Source organism: Emydura macquarii, unplaced genomic scaffold (genome assembly GCF_026122565.2).
Source record: "Emydura macquarii macquarii isolate MOO-44397 ecotype Brisbane River unplaced genomic scaffold, CSIRO-AGI_Emac_v2 contig_1253, whole genome shotgun sequence".
NCBI lineage: Eukaryota > Metazoa > Chordata > Testudines > Chelidae > Emydura > Emydura macquarii.
The window spans coordinates 47,556,565-47,573,876 of NW_027131390.1; the positions used below are offsets into that span (position 1 = coordinate 47,556,565).

The 17,312-nt window shown below is 44.9% G+C and overlaps 1 protein-coding gene across 3 annotated transcripts in view; it reads right to left on the reverse strand.

The window, feature by feature from the left end:
- Nucleotides 1–468: 468 nt before the first annotated feature.
- VWC2L (von Willebrand factor C domain containing 2 like) overlaps nt 469–17,312 on the reverse strand; it is an 81,240-nt gene continuing 64,396 nt past the window's right edge. For 2 of the 3 annotated variants that reach the window (XM_067548715.1, XM_067548714.1), the window contains exon 4: nt 469–3,564. In XM_067548715.1, the coding sequence (XP_067404816.1) occupies nt 3,416–3,564 (149 nt within the window). In that variant the 3' untranslated portion in view covers nt 469–3,415. The remainder of the gene's footprint in view (nt 3,565–17,312) is intronic. The other variant, XR_010919793.1, reaches the window with a different exon arrangement.

Below are 17,312 nucleotides of genomic sequence, written 5' to 3' on the forward strand. Positions count from 1 at the left end.
TTGACACTGAACGCATGGGATTAGTTGACATGGATTTGGGCTTGAGGGGAGGGAGCCGAATGCGTGGCAGAGTAAAATACACCAAAAACATTTTTGTTTTGCTGGTTAACACACTTTATATTTAACAAAATAATTTTTAATAATATATTTTTACACATCAAATATTGTTGCTAGAGTCCCCTTTTTTTTTTTTTTTTTTTTTTTACAGTCAAGTTTTTTCCTCCCTCCCCCCCTTTGTTTTCAGGCACACTGTTGTTTAGAAATTTTTGAAACTGGCTAGTCATTGACAGATGATAGCAGTTTACAAATAAATACGATGGTCCCTTATTTAACGGTAGCCATGTACATGGGCCGCATTCTTAGCGGGTGTAAATTGTAGCTGACTTCAACAGACCGAGGCTGAATTTCACCAGCGGCAAAGCTGGCCCCAAGAAAACAAAATGGGGCTGAAATAAGACTACAAAGGCAACAGGCTGGTTGCAAACAAAGGAACTGATACTTCTACGGTTGAAGCCAACGTGGACCAGCTCCTCAGCTGGTATACATCAACATGGGCTTCTTTGATTTCAGAAGAACCGTGCCAATTTATAGCCACGGAGGAGCTGTTCCCCAAGAGTTCTGCGTCAACTCGCATTAGAGCCATTACGGGGCCCAAAGGCTTCACAAAATCATTGTGGAAAAAGCAAACACATCAAACGCCTCGCAGTGACCTGGCTATAATAGAGTTGTAAAATGGTATCACCCTGTGAGGAGGGCTGTCACAGTATTGGGTTACATCTTCAGTAAGCTAAATAAACAGGTGTCAGTGCAATGAAGCCTGAAAGTATTTAGCTTGCCAGGCGATGTCAGGAAAAGACTCTCTCTGGCTGCTAACAAAGGTGATGGAGCGCCCTCCTCCAGCAGCGATTGTAGCTGCTGTCTGAAGATAACTTAGCGTACCCACCCTCTGCCCTAGTAAATTCTTGGTGTGCTTATCCTTTGATGCAGAATTATTACATCTTGGCTTCCCCATTGCATTTGCTCTTTCAGTTCCCTCAAGGTGGCATGGTCGCGCTTTAATAATGGCTACGTCAGGGCTGCACTAAAGGTTTTCTTTGTGTTTCAACCCCAGCCACATCATTTATGTCTCAGCCCCACGCCTGTGAATTTCAAAGCTGGCTCGAGGTTACACTAGTGCAACGGAAACCCTTCCTCTCCATGCACGGAAAGCCTGGAGTGCCTCTACATTGTGTGGACATGAACAAATCACAGAGGGGGGGGACTGCGCAAGAATGATTCAGGATAGCACATTATCTATTAATGGCTGCCACGACAAAGTCCCAACCTTGGTGCAGACCCGGGCTCTGCAGGATGGCAATGCTATTTGTACTGTAAAGAAACCAGTTTACTCAAGACTGTGTTGAGGACTGAGGGCTAATTCCTTCCCAGGTTCATTTTTAGGCCTGGCTCTTGCTGGAACTAACTGCTATGAGCAGGGAAGATGTGTAATGTCTATAGGACGCGTTCTGATCCCGGCTCACGCTGAGTAGTACCTTACTCTACGCGGGGGGCCCATTGACTTCAATCTGAGCTACTCAAGGGGAAGGGAGGAGGTTAAGAATTTGGCCTTGTATAACAAGTGCTATTGTAAATCCAGGGAAATATGGCTTTGGGGGCCTCATTTGAGGATGCCATGGGTAACACACCACACAATTCTGTGCCTCAGCCACCTTCCACTGAAGTCAAGGGGACAACGTAGGGATGAGCCATTCATGCTTGGTCTTTACTATGCTGGGGTCTAGCAGCATCCTAGATGCAAGGAGCATGCTCTCTCTTGGGCATGGGGATGTTACTGGTGCGGTTCTTGGCCTGAATGGTCATTATAAAACAAGGCTGTGGCCGTTGTAAGAAGTGAATGAAAAACAAGGGGATCGTCAGGAGTGTTCTCAGGAAACAATGTCTTACCCCCTCTCCATAGGACAGGAGAATACATTGTGCAACAGCTCACATCCCGTAGATTACTAAGGGCCTAGGTTTAGCTGGCTTAGAGGACAACCCATTGGCTACTGTCACTCTCTTTGCCGGTGCTCCACGGCAGTTTTGTGAATTAGATGCTTGGCTTTTAACATTTTTTTAGTCTCAACCCCTATTTAAAAAAAAAAAAATTCCAGCCAATGGCCATGGAACTCTCATGGTGGGGCTTGGGCGCATTAGAGATGCATACAGATCTGCCCTTGAACTAGAAATGGGGTGGGGGGGTGGAAGCTCGATCTCCCTGAGGTTGAGGGAAATTTTTTCAGTTACTGCAGTGAGAGTAGGGATGGCATGGAATTGTGATGGCACAGTGACAAGGTAAACTCAGACATATCTCAGGGAAACTGCATGTTGAAACCACCTCAGAGCTCTTACGCCAATTCTGATCTGATTCATAGTGGGTCTACACACCTTAGGCCAATGGTTTATGCTAGCAGAAGCCCCACAGGGTGAAACTAATCGTTGGTGCAAATCAGCACTGTTACACCAGGACCATATATGGATCCAAAGTGACTACAAGCAGTCCAAAACCAAGCGCTTGACAAATGGTGCACGTCTTCAACCTTGGATGCAAACCTAGTGTTGGTCATTTTTCAAAATTATTTTGGTTTGTGTTGTCCTATCAAGGTCATCGGTACCAATGGAGTTGTGTCCAGCTACTGCTGTTGCCTGGCATCTTTTAGTGGGTTTGATGAATAGCTTTAATGGATCAGTCGTGATGATTGTGTAGATTTCTTCAACTTGATTGTCTCCACTCAGTGGAAAAAGCAGAACACAAATGGATTGTTGCTAGGGTGGGGCCGATCCCCATATCTGTGCATTGAGCTCAAGCTTTCTGCAGTTTCCATTCCAATTTGATTTCTTCCCTCTATCTGTCTTTTTTTTTTTTTTTTTTTTTTACAACGGACGTTAAAAAAAATAAATAGTATTCATTCTTCTTTAACTCAGAACCTTATTACCCAGAAGACCCTGGTTGTGAGAAAGTTTAGGAAGATGCTTTTAAAAAAAAAAAAAAAAAAAAAAAAAAAAAAAAATCACCAGAGCAAAAATGCAATTCATGTTGTAGGAAGTGATAGAAGAGCTATACGTTAATTGACAGATTGGAGGCATCACGAATGGAGGAATCTGTGCAGGTCTTTTCCCTTCCAAAAACCTCAGCTATTGAGTCCCCATCAAGCAAAAGCAGATAAGATATCTAGCTACTGTATATATATTCTGAATAGTGCGTGTGTGAGAGAACTTTCCTGTTTGTTAGTAAAACAGTCATTTTTGTTGCCCCTAAAAGGTTTTGCTGGTGACCCTGTTGCAGCTGGCAGGAGGAAGTTTAATATGTGCAGTGTAGAAGCCATTACGTTTTTTTTGTTTTTTTTAAATGGACTTGTCAGTAGTGTGGATTTTGCCTCTATAGCATCTGCTTGCCGTGGCATTCGCGTTTTGAACACTGAGCAGGCTTCCACCAGTCCCCGTTGTGACAATGACAGACGTTACACTCATCCACTTTCACGTCAATGCCAGCCGGAATTATGGTGCTCCCTGCAAAGCAGTTCGGACCTAGAAACACACACATATACACAAAATAAATAAATAAATTGAAATTGGGGGCTGTGGGGGGGAGAGGGTAAGGGAGGGGCATGGTGGATATGAGAGTTAGACCACATGATAATAATTTATGAGCAGAGAGTCAGATGAAGTCAACCCCAAGTACAACCCACCTCCTTCAAATTACTGTCCAGTCCAACACCACCTTGGTACATTAGCACCAGCGATGAAATCCTAGCCCCATTGAAGTCAAGGGCAAAAAAACCCCAACCCAATCACTTCGATGGGGGCGAGGATTTCACCCATTGTGCACAGTTAAAGTTTTCACAGACGCCATCAGAACACTGGATAGGATTCCAAGCGTAAAACAAAGCTGCAAAGATTTTGCTTCCTTCGTCTCCACTGCCCCCCACCACTTATGAATGACATTGGATGCTTTGTCCTGATCAAAGCATTTTCTGATCAGCTGATTGGTAAGGCAGCATCCCCTTCTTCCTAGGCTGCCCACAAGACAGAAGAAAAACATTTGGGCTAAATCTTCTGCTGGTGTAAACTGGGGGAAGTTCCACTGAAGTCAATGGAGCTCTGCCAATTTAAGCGCACAGCAAGTGTAGCTGCTATAACTCCCTGCAGCTCCGTAAGTTCCTGGGATCCTGAGCTGGTTACTTGAGAACAATGAATAATTCACGGCATCAATAATTTATTTGTCTCCCGCACAAGCTTTGTTATATATTTTATTTTATAAAGGGGATTCTTTAAGCTGCTGATCTTTGCTTTTTTAAGAAAAATTCTTTTATCAGACAATATCAAACCCAAGTCGCTTCTGTTGTCAGCAGGATTTTTATTGTCTTATGCTCATAAAAACCTGAACAAATAAAACATGGCCCAACTATTTATGTACATGCAATGCTTCTCCATCCACACACCCATGCATAATGCTAGGGGGTACTGAGCCTCAGATCTTAATATAATCAAAAGTGAATTCAAGACACAGATGCAAGGGGGTGTAGAGGTCCAGCATCTTTGAGGACCATTGGTTCCATTATCCCAATCTCCAGGTGATCTGATTGTAGAGGTTAAAATTAGCTAAAATTATCAGCTCTGGATAATTTTGATTGTCACATGTACTAATGACTGCCCAAAACTATGGCTAAGTGTAACATCAACTGTCCTCTATTCACATTTTTGGGATCTATTTTCCTACCACCTGCAGTTAATTTGCAATATATAATACTTTAACATCAAAGCACAGGTATCACAGGCTAGTGAGATCTCAAAACTAGACTTAGCACGGTTTTAAGGGAACGCAGATCTTTCTGATGTGAATTTATGTATATCAGAATGCATTTTAAGTCTATATTTCAGGAAATAAAAATGCATATCTGCAAACGTGTATGCAAGTGATTGTGAAAGGAGGATGCTGAATTGCATTCCTGCCTCTTTTAGTGTTAACCAACAGTTGGAATTGATTAGGAATGGTCTAGATTCCAATGGAAAATGATTTGAAGTAATTTTCTAATGGAAAATGTAGTTTCTGCAAAATAACTTTTTTTATGTATCAGAAATACAGATTTTGCCAAAAACTTTTGATTTTCCATTAGGAAAACCAAAGTGAAACATTTTATTTTGGGTTAGTTTGACCCAAACTAGAATATTTCATTGTCAGAAATGATCCAAAATGTTTCATTTTGAATCAGTTCAACAAAACATGAAACTACAATTTTTCTTATCATGATACATTGCCTTACAAAAGTTACAGTTCCAGCCCTGATTCCCTATGGGCCAGGCTCCCTGGAGGACCACAGCACCTGTTTCATGACAAAACCCAATGTTCAAATGTCAATTTCTCACGGGACAGAATTTCGAAATTGCACTCAATTCTACTTACCATGCCAACGTTATCAAATGAAATTTCACTTCATGCCATTGGCTTGGTGAACGTGGAAATTTTAATATAGTCATAGTCCTCAAGATGTCAGCAGCAGCAGCGGTTTCCCATTTAATAGACCTCCCACATTGATATTATTTACACTACAGTAGCACGTAAGGGCTTTATTGGCAATTGTGCTAAGTACTGTGCACAGGGTAAGAAATAGGCCTTATCCAAACAAGCTTACAGTCTAAATAGATAAGACAGATGATGGATGGAAGGGGAAATGACTTGCCCAAGGTCACACAGTAAATCAGTGGCAGAACTAGCTCCAACACCCAGGCACCCCATCCACTGGACCAACTGCCTTTCTAGGCCAAACTTTGGAAAACAGAAGGAATTTTTTAAGCGTACATGTACACAGACGGGCACAAGCACACAGTGGAAATGCTCTTAAAGTTTCTTGTGGTTTGAAAGATTAGCCGTTTGAGTGCCATTCCCTATTCTTAAAACCGGGGACTGGTAATCTGTCCCCAAATGGAAGAAACCTAAAGTATAGAAGCACTGCATATACAGAGACAGGCAGCGGTCACCTACTTGAACGGTTACTTCCATTCCATGTACACTGACCGTTTGAGAACTATTTCCATGGACATGAATGCAATGAAATGCCCTTTCAAATGACTAAGCTCACAAAATAGACAGAAAGTTCAAAAATTCTTCTCCTCCCACCCTTCACAAATTCATTTGCAGGGATAACATCTGTATTATCACATTTAACAAAGGGATGAGGGGAAACTCTTAACATTTGCCCAGAAGACTTGCCTAAAAATTGAAGCTCTTATGGGCAAAGCAAGACATTGGGACATGCTAAAATTATAGATGAGTCTAAATCAGAGGTGTCAATCCATTTAAGGGGAAGGAGGTGAAATGCAGTATGTTGTTGGTAATGCTTTGCTGGTCCTTGCCTGTCACAGGCATGACTGGAAATGGGGTGGTCTGGCTCCATTCCGGAGACATTTGCCTTTTACAGCATCCGAAAACTATTTCTTTCCTCTCATTAACTTTATCAGTACCATGACTTTATTGGTACGCTTCCCACTGAACATGTAGATTACAAGGAAGCGGTTCCTATTAGTATGAAAGTGGATGGCAGTGAAATAATAGGTCTGGGGTGTATAGAATAGCTACACATATTAGTGGGAAAGTTATCAGAAGTGTCTCACAGATATGGTTTTATTGTGACGCCATTAATGTGGATAGCAAAAGCTGAGACAAAGCTGATCTAAATTTATAGCGGCACTTATTAAAGGGAGGGATGACTTAAATGTGAATAATAGCTAAGAAACACCTAATTATCCTGCATGACAACTATCTAAATTACTTCTAGGTAGTTAAGACCAGCAATGTCAAACTTGTGGCCTGGCATACTTAAACCTGTGGGTTCGGAGACGCGTACTAATAAAGTTAATGAGAGGAAAGAAGTAGTTTTCTGACGCTGTAAAAATACAGACTTCTCTGGTATGGAGCCAATTGCCTGGGAGACTGTTGCGTGTTAAGGTAGCGCCACGCTGCTCTGCGTTTCAAAAGTAGCATGCTCCATGTCATGAGAGGAAGGACGGTCTTGAGGTTAAGGCACCGGGCTAGAATTCAGTAGATCTGCATTCAGGTTTTGGTTCTTTCATCTCTCTGTCCCTCAGGTCCCCGGCTGCAAAACAGGAATGATCATTCCTTTGTCTGTCCTGCGTATTTAGATTGTCAGCTCCTCAGGGCAGAGGTTTAAGTTACTACGTGTTTGTCCAGCGCTCAGCACGCTGCATTCCCAATCTTGGCTGGGACCTCTGGGTGATCATACCAATAATGGATAAGAAAAACCAACATGTAGTTACCATGTGGTGCTAACAGTATCCTCATTGTAGCAAACAACTTTGACCTTTAAATGGCCATCCAGGAGCGTCTCAATAGTGTTTTTAAGAGCAGTGCTGTGATTGCATTGCAAATCTCTGTGCTGCCGCTTTAAGAAACGAAGCAGAAAGCACGAATGCAGTATCATGACATGCATTTTGCCTCTGAATAATTCTGTAAGGCTGAGTCAAGCAGGTGATGCCTGGGCTGTGATTGACAAAACGGTACATCTAATTCTCCAGAGAGACCCACAAGAGCAAGGGAGGGGCTTCAGGTGATCTCAGCATGTTTGAAAAGAACAGGCATGGCCTTTCTGGAAAGAGGTGTGGGCAGGGCCAGACCCATGCACAGCATGATTCCCTCCAAGATGAACGCCTAGAAAAGGCAGCAAGCAGAAATGGATCCAGGCAGCTGCAGTGGGATCCCAGCAAATATGGGCGCAGGTTTGGAGGCCTCTCTCTTAGAAGGGTTCGGGATGCTGATTGGATGGGTTAATGATCAAGGGCCTGCTTCAAGCCCAAGGAAGTCAATGGGCATCTTTCCATTGAATTCAGGGGAATTTGGACCAGTCCTGAATACACTGGAGTTAAGGCAGAGAGTGGATAGCAGCAATTTATGTTAAAATACGGCACACGGAGGTTGAAAATATCCCCAAACCAAGTATAATCACCCCAGGAAATTCAGAGCCAAGGCTAATCTTAAAAGAAATCCAAGCACATTAAGGCATGCAAACAAGCTCAGCTTTGCCCCCTAGAGATGCAATACCCATGAGATGATGATTAATGCATTTTAAATATTTGTAATCCAAGACTAGATTCCCCACTCCCTTTCATGGTGTCACTACAGGAAAGAGTTGAGGCTCTTTGGATGCCTTAACTGAGCATTTCCATTACGCCAAACGGTCCTCTCTGAAGCACACAGCATTTCTATGGCTGTGTACATGCTTGGGGGAGTGGTGGTTGGGCAGTATAGCTTTGTCCCCATCTAGTGGCTGGAACATGTAAATCCTTTATGAATCTGCTGCTGCTGCCGTCCATATATAACAAACTTTAGTTCCTGATGCTCATGCTTTTAAGATCCAGAGGTTCTGGGCTTAATTTTCACACCCGACTCGACTGTCCTAGGGCATTGTTATAATTGATGTAGGTTGGTCTCTCTCTCTTTCTTCCCCTTCTTAACCAAAAAAAGACATCAACAAACAAAAGGGAATCCCGGATGTTGGGGGTTTAACAACCACAATGACCCTGAGCTGTCTAGACAATGCTACGTGTGGTTTGCATGCTGTTGTTTTCATGACTTACTTTCATTCTTTATGCAATCAGGGCCAAATTGTGCCATTTCTCTCTCTTTCTCTCACCCACCAGACTTGACTCTCTTCTCTCTCACACTGATCACTCAGGATGATGTAAAACAGAGGTGACAAAAGCAGAGTCCATGGAGAATCAGGCCTGTCTAGGACAACAGAATTTGGCCTGCAATTTTGCTTCCCCCTCCCAAAAAAAACACTCTGTATCGGTGAACATATTGTATGTAACCTACTGCTGTGAGTTGGGTTAAACCTTGTTTAAACTGTCGAGTGTGTCCTCCACGCCTTATTTGAAGATAGCTGTAAGACACGGCTAAGCAGCCGCCAAATGATACAAAGGCTACAGCTACACTGACGGCGGCAAAGTCGCTGCCATCAGATCGATTTCTCTGGATTGACTGAACAGTCAGTGAAGACCCACTCAGTTGATCCAGAAATCGATTTACTAAGACCACCTTCACAAGTGGTGTAGCGCTGCGTCGACGGGAACACAGTTCCCATCGGCGCAGTGCAGTGAAGACAGCGCACAAAAGAAAGCAGAGAAGTCGATGGGAATTACGCAAGAATCTCAGAGGTAAGTGTAGACAGGGTCAAAGTGGATATGGGAGCCCACCCAAGAATCTGAACTATGTGGCTGAAGGCCTCCGGGGGGCGAAGGGGAGGGGGGAAGAGAGAGAGAGAAGGAAGCAGAGAGAAAATGAGAAGGGTCAGAAAATATACACAGCATGGAGAAGCTGGATAACAGAAAGATGGGGCTGTAAGCAAAGAAACAATCTCCTTCTCTTTGTTCCTCCTGTGTTCAGGGAAACAAGATGTTTTACATTCTTTGTAAATTAACAAGATTGCACCAGAGTCCATCATCAGTTTCTTCCCCCAACTGGAAAAAAACGACAAGATCCCAAATTCTGGCTAGTCGTTCAGGTCAAAAAGCATAACAATACATATAATGCATAACAGCGTGGTACATAAACGTACAATGCAAAAGGCAAGACTGTGGCAAAAACTACTCCCCGAACTACCCCCGTAGTCTCCAACCTAGTGCATAAATTTCACTCATCCAAGTTTCTCTCATCCAACACTGAATGTTGAAAGCATAATTTAAAACACTACTTTAAATGTATTTGATCAATTTGAACTCCTGTGATATGCATAAGTACATTTGGTACTCATGAAGAGATCCCTTTTTTCATTTGCAACAGACCTCTGCCTGGTAGATTCTGAGAACCATTTTTGGTCCCAATCTGGAGATTTTTATACTGTGCCTTTTTGAAATCTCTGTTAAATGATATCTGATATCTGCTGGAAGAACAATACAGCAGAGCACAAACAATCCAGGAAGTTTTTGGAGAGTGTCGCTGACAATTTCCTGGTGCAAGTGCTGGAGCAACCAACTAGGGGCTGAGCTTCTCTTGATCTCCTGCTCACAAACAGGGAAGATTTGGTAGGGGAAGTAGAAGTGGGTGGCAACCTAGGCAGCAGTGACCATGAGATGGTCGAGTTCAGGATCCTGACGAAAGGAAGAAAGGAGAACAGCAGGATACGGACCATGGACTTCAGAAAAGCGGACTTTGACTCCCTCAGGGAACTGATGGGCAGGATTCCCTGGGAGGCTAATATGAGGGGGAAAGAACCCAAGAGAGCTGGCTGTATTTTAAAGAGACCTTATTGAGGGCACAAGAGCAAACCATCCCGATGTGCAGAAAGAATAGCAAATATGGTAGGCATCCAGCTTGGCTTAACAAAGATGTCCTTGGCGAACTTAAACGCAAAAAAGAAGCTTACAAGAAGTGGAAGCTTGGTCAGATGACTAGGGAGGAGTACATAAACACTGCTCGAACGTGCAGGAATGAAATCAGGAAGGCCAAAGCGCAATTGGAGTTGCAGCTAGCAAGGGAAGTGAAGGGGAACAAGAAGGGTTTCTACAGGCATGTTGCCAACAAGAGGAAGGTTCGGGAAAGTGTGGGCCCCTTAGAAAATGAGGGGGGGCGACCTAGTGACGGAGGATGTGGAGAAAGCTGAGGTACTCAATGCCTTTTTTGCCTCTGTCTTCACAGACAAGATCAGCTCCCAGACTGCCGTACTGGGTGGCACAGAATGGGAAGGAGGCAAACATCCCGCAGTGCTGAAGGAACGGGTCCAAGACTATTTAGAAAGATTGGACATTCACAAGTCCATGGGGCCGGATGCAATGCACCCGAGGGAGTTGGCTGAGGTGATTTCAGAGCCATTGGCTATTATCTTTGAAAGCTCGTGGCAACAGGGGGAGGTCCCTGAGGACTGGAAAAAAGCAAATATAGTGCCCATCTTCAAAAAAGGGAGGAAAGAGGATCCAGGGAACTACAGCCTCACCTCAATCCCTGGAAAAATCATGGAGCAGGTCCTTAAGGAATCCATTTTAAGGCACTTGGAAGAGAGGAAGGTGATCAGGAACAGTCAACACGGATTCACCAAGGGAAAGTCATGCCTGACCAACCTGATTGCCTTCTATGAAGAGGTGACTGGCTCTGTGGATGTAGGGAAGGCGGTGGATGTGATATACCTTGACTTTAGCAAAGTTTTTGATACGGTCTCTCACGGTATTCTTATCGGCAAGTTAAAGAAGTATGGGTTGGATGAATGGACTATAAAATGGATAGAGAACTTGCTAGGGCATAGGGCTCAACGAGTAGTGATCAATGGCTCCATGTCTAGCTGGCAACCAGTCACAAGCGGAGTGCCCCAGGGGTCGGTCCTGGGGCCGGTTTTGTTCAACATCTTTATTAATGATCTGGAGGATGGGGTAGATTGCACCCTCAGCAAGTTTGCGGACGACACTAAGCTGGGGGGAGTGGTAGATACCCTGCAAGGTAGGGATAGGATACAGAGTGACCTAAACAAACTGGAGGATTGGGCCAAAAGAAATCTAATGAGGTTCAACAAAGATAAGTGCAGAGTCCTCCACTTAGGAAGGAAGAATCCCATGCACAGCTATAGACTGGGGACCGATGAACTGGGCAGCAGCTCTGCAGAAAGGGACCTGGGGGTAAAGGTGGATAAAAAGCTGGATATGAGTCCGCAGTGTGCCCTGGTTGTCAAGAAGGCTAATGGCATATTGGGCTGCATTAGAAGGGGCGTTGTCAGCAGGTCACGGGAAGTGATTATTCCCCTCTATTCGGCATTGGTGAGGCCGCATTTAGAATATTGTGTCCAGTTTTGGGCCAACCACTACAAAAAGGATGTGGAGAAGTTGGAGAGAGTGCAGTGGAGGGCAACAAAAATGATTAGGGGGCTGGAGCACAGGACTCATGAGGAGAGGCTGAGGGAACTGGGCTTGTTTAGTCTGCAAAAGAGAAGAGTGAGGGGGGATTTGATAGCGGCCTTTAACTACCTGAAAGGGGGTTCCAGGGAGGATGGGGCTAGGCTGTTCTCGGTGGTGGCAGATGACAGAACAAGGAGCAACGGTCTCAAGTTGCAGGGCGGAAGGTCTAGGTTGGACATTAGGAAAAAGTTTTTCACTAGGAGGGTGGTGAAGCACTGGAATAGGTTACCTAGGGAGGTGGTGGAATCTCCATCCTTAGAGGTTTTTAAGCTGAGGCTTGACAAAGCCCTGGTTGGGTTGATATAGCTGAGGTTAGTCCTGCTTTGAGCAGGGGGTTGGACTAGATGACCTCCTGAGGTCCCTTCCAACTCTAATATTCTATGATTCTATGAAATGATCTTTGCTACAGCACGAACAAGGCAGATTCTGGTTGTGCAGGGCTATAAACCGAATGTCTATATTTCTTTGGCAGTCTCTTGAAGTAATTGTTTCTTCAAGCAGTAGGCTTACTGACTTCTGCGTCTGGTTGCACCGAAACGCTGTCTGCAGTGTTTATAACGGATTTTAATTCTCTGCTTCATGAAATCTGATGGATGTTGTTGTGTTCTGACACATAGAACTTGTCCATCAGGTAGACTTCTTTTCTACTATTTGAAGTCCCAGGTTAAAAACACTTGAAACGCCAATAATTGTAGCTAGCTGCATTTGAAGTTGAACTAAGAGTCTGTACCTCTTCAGAGCCATGTCCTGATTGCCTGCCAGACTCCTAAAGAGATTCCAAAACAGTCCCCAGATCTGGGCAAGAGTTATTCGCCCCCTAGAATAGAGAGACAAGCCCTTTTCATTAAAATTTAAACCAAAAGCTTCTTCTGGAGATTAGGGTGGCAAGGGAGGGCAGGGGAGGTAAAGAGAAGGTTCTCTCTATTGTTGCCCTAAGGCTGCCTGTTAATCATTTTATTTGAAAATTCAATACTGCCACAACTCCCACACAAAATGTGAGATGGAGGGATCGCCTGACACTTAACGATGTAAGATTTATAGCACCAAGCTCCAATTAACTCTGCTGAATGTGTGAGGAGAAATACTGCCAAGCTGTGCCAGGGAAAGGGAGGGAGCTGGGAGCTTTTAGCGCTAAGGGGTTTGACAGGCTGAGGGAATCCTCTACCTGTCAGATGCTAGCACAGACTGCATCTGCTAACCCAGCTTGTGTCTCTCTAGCAGAGCCCAGGCTGGGGACTCTGTGCCTTCCGGCAATGGATTTTGGCTGTGTCTATGGGCTCCTAGGGGGATTCTCCAGGGCCAGAGGGAGGGCTGGATTAGGTCTTCTACTCTGCTTCCTCCTTCCTCATCGTCCTGCCTGTCTGCCCCTGTTCCCCAGTTCACCACCCTCTTGCTGGTGGGAGAGAGCTGCCCACCTCCAGCCCTGGTCGGCGCTCCCCTCTCTGCTCGGCATGCGTGGGCCAGACTCAGAGCTGAGCCTCCCTCCGTGCGATCCACCGAGCAGCCCTCTGGCCACCACGTGCCTTGGGCCCACGTTTCCAGGAGCAAAGCAGGGAGAGCTGACGGTGGGAGTGACCACAGGAGAGGAGCAGCCTGGGTGTGTGTAGACCACCTAGGCTGCCAGTAGGCCAGGTGAGCCCACTGGATCAGTTGTCTCATACCTTTCCCTCCTCCACTCCTTCATCTGTTCTCTTTCCCTCCCACACCTCTCATTTTCCCTCTAACTCCACATTCCCTCTTCCTCCCGTGCTCTTCTCCCGCCTTCTTCATCTCTCTCCTCCCACCCCTTCGTCCTTCTCCCTGCCCATCTGCACCCCTCACCCCGGGTTCTTTACGGAACAGGACTTTGCAGCGACATTGACTAATGGTTAGTTTCGTGCTGCCTGTGAGTCAGCGTTGGCTGCAGCGAGGTGGTGCGTCTCTCCACCAGGCTAGGAGGATTGGCTAGCTTCCAAGCAGTCAAGTTAACTGCTGAACCATTCCACTCCGCAGTCCCTCTGTACAGAGACTGCAGCAGACCTGGCGGAATGGCAGGGGAGGAGTAGCTCCTGTGGGAGCCGGGCAGGCTCAGTGTGCAAGAGGGGAGGGGACAGGTGGGGGAAATGGACTAGATGCACAATACACCCACTGGAAATGAGATAAGGCAGGTGGGCCATGCAATCAGACATGCAATGTGTTTGGACATGCCTAGCAAATTAGCAGCCCCACCTGGGTAAGGCCTCAGGAGAATACCACACTAGAAATGTTAATTAAATAGTAAGAAGCCTACTAAGCTCTGAGATTCATTGTCCCATTGAGGACCTGACAACTGCCTCTAACAGACCGCTGCCCTGCTTCAAAAAGGGCAAATCTACAGAGATCTAGCTCTGTTTCCCTCCTTTGTAATGAAGAGGCACCTGCTGTGTGTCCAAAGGAGAACCCAATCATCACTAAAGCGCAGTGACAGCCGGCCTGGAATAAGTGGCATTTTCCTGAAGCAGGGTCATCATGGAGACACTTTCTAGCTACCTGTGTGTTTACACATCTGACAGCTAATCCAGTGATACAAAGGCAAAATCCAGCAGCAGGGAGCATTAGGTGGATTTGTGATAGTCCCTGGAGGTATCTCAGTCTGTAAGGATTACTAGGCAAAAATGAAGTATTTTGATCTGTGGCAGATCTAATCTAGCTCCAATATTCTTCATATTGTGCGCCTTTTAGTCTCACACATGTGCTCCTATCGTCAAAAGATAAGTGCCACTGCTAAGCATGAACGCGTACTACTGAGAACCAGATCTGGCAATCTTTGCGAAGCGGAGGCTCTAAGTGAACCCCTCACTACAGCAAGCCCAGCAATAAAAATCACAAGCCGTGGCAGGACTCCATTTCCCACCGAGACAGGTCATCGATCTTCCCCGAGAAAGCAACGGAAACAGAACACTGGTGAGGCTGCAAAGATCCACTCTCTAAAGGGCTGGCGCCAGCAAACCCTTGCTACCATTTGGGAAGAATATGCACTATCCTCAGCTGCCAGGATAAGGCCCAACATTACTACAGGCAAGGCTGTGCAATCTGCTAGGGGGAACTCGGAGGGACGGGGACCCATCCTGAATCTTCCAGGTGGCAGTGGGGCTGTGAACATTGTGCCAAGCATCAGGAACGTAGGTCTGCTTGCACATGTGGGTTGAACTCTTCTCTGCTGGCCCAGCTCTCGCTGGAGTGGTATGCGCCCCTTTTCGGGGTGCACTGACTCCTATAAGCGCTGAGTCTAATTTTAGGAGGCCCTCACTCATAGGAATTAGGAGGAGACCTTCATAGGGGGGGTAAATTATCCCATTACTGCCTATTGCATGGGGGTTTCATGCACCTTCCTCAGAAGCCACTGGTGCTGGCTGTGGTCAGAGACAGGTTTCTGGACTAGATGGACCTTGAGTCTGATAGAGCTTCCTGATTCTTGTGTCGTATGTGCCTATGTTGGAGGCGATGGGCAGATGGTTCTTCCCCCTATGCTCATGCATAAGGGCCCATTGTAATCCAGCTCTTAGTGAGGCATTTAAATCCATAGAGAACAGAGGGGGGAAAAAAGTGGGCGCCACCAAAGGTCCAAAACATATGGGGTCAGATCCTCAGCTGGTGTCAACTGCCAGGTTTATACCAACTGTGGATCTGCCCCATTAACAACAACATGGATTAATGAATACTAATGGCTTGCGGCACTCAGGCAGACAGAGTTTTATGCTCCTGGTTTAACACCAACTGAAATGAGTTAAAAAAACAGACATGATTTTTTTTTTTTTTGGATTGCTAAACTAACGTTTTGAATGTGCCATAATCCGAGCCTTCTGCTTTCTCTTTATGATCCTGGAGGAGCACCTGTGTTGAAAACAAATGCCAGAGAAGCATCCAACCCAACTGCCGCTGAGCCACTTTTAGAGTAAATTACGACTTTGTTCTACTCGCCCACGACAGCATTATTGAGATGTGGAATAAAACATTACAATTCAATAGCAACTTGCAAGCACTGACTTAAAGCAAACAAATAGCAGGGAGCATGTGGCTTAATTTTCTTTCAGATGCTGAGCATATGGCATCATGCCGAAGTTTTGTACATCTTAGCAGTTCAGCGCCAAATGCCATAGTGATGCCTAAGCACCATGGGCTACATTCTATTCACAGTTACCTCTCAGGCAAGCCAATTAAAATCAATGGCTTTGCCGGGGGCCTACATCAGTTCAGAACTTAGCCTTTTACGTGTGAATGAATGTGGCAATAAAAGGAAATGAAAGATTAAACACCAAGAGTGAGCAGGAATCACTTAGGGCAGATGGTGACACCCTTACTTATGCTGACTAATATCCTACTCCATGAGACATCACATTGACTTCAGTAGAACTACTCATGGAATAAGGTTCCAGTGAATATTAGTATTTTTCTGGTGAGTAAAGATATCACAATATGGCCCTACATTTTTGCCAGCTAGGCTAGTTTTTTCACATAGCTGTATGTGTTCTCCCCGCCCAATACGCTATCAGAGATGTGGCTAATGTCTCCAAAATAATTCAGATTATTGATCAATCCAAGGGGCATATATTGTTTTAGGGAGAGGAGAACATAGATACTTTCTTATCTATGTCATGTTGGTAATTTTGGCCAATTACGTGATGTACAGTAAGTACATTTAGACATCCTTGCCTCATCTCCCAGACAATGTGCCACATTCCCAAAGAGTGGAATTTACATTGTGTTGGGTGTTGTCTTGTTTTTTGATAAAGATACTAATCCTCCCCTTTGCTCCATAATATTTAGAGTTGGGTGGATACAACAAACATTCCCATGACTATTCATTCAAATGTCAATGAATTTGCGGTCACAGTTTGCTGTCCATGAATATTCTAACAGAAATGTTTATTGAAATGGAAAGAGTTTCTAGCAAGTATGGCAGAACCTTCTCAGAAAGTGAATGCAGCTTTCCTAACCACAGCTATTCACACCAGAAGCCTCGTTCTGAGTTATGACCATCCAATCAGGGAATAAAGACAATAGCATTGGACATTCAGGTCATATCCAAACAACTCATACGCCAAATACTGATTATTCACAAAGACCTGACCACAAACAAACTATAGAGTGAGAATTATACACTAAACGAACGAGGGGGGGAAAAAGTCACAATCTGCTTGCAGCCAATCCACAAAGAGAGAAAGATGAAATTTGTAAAATAAATTACTACAAATTATTCCCCCAGCTCTATTAAGTCTGCTTAATTTCTCACGAGAGTGCCTGAACTAATGACTGTGGCCTGTGTAAGGAGTCTATCCAGTGGGTAAAGAGAAGAAGTGGCTGTAGGAATAATCCTGGATTTTATCCCAGACTCTGCCACTATAGTCTTGTATGTATTACTT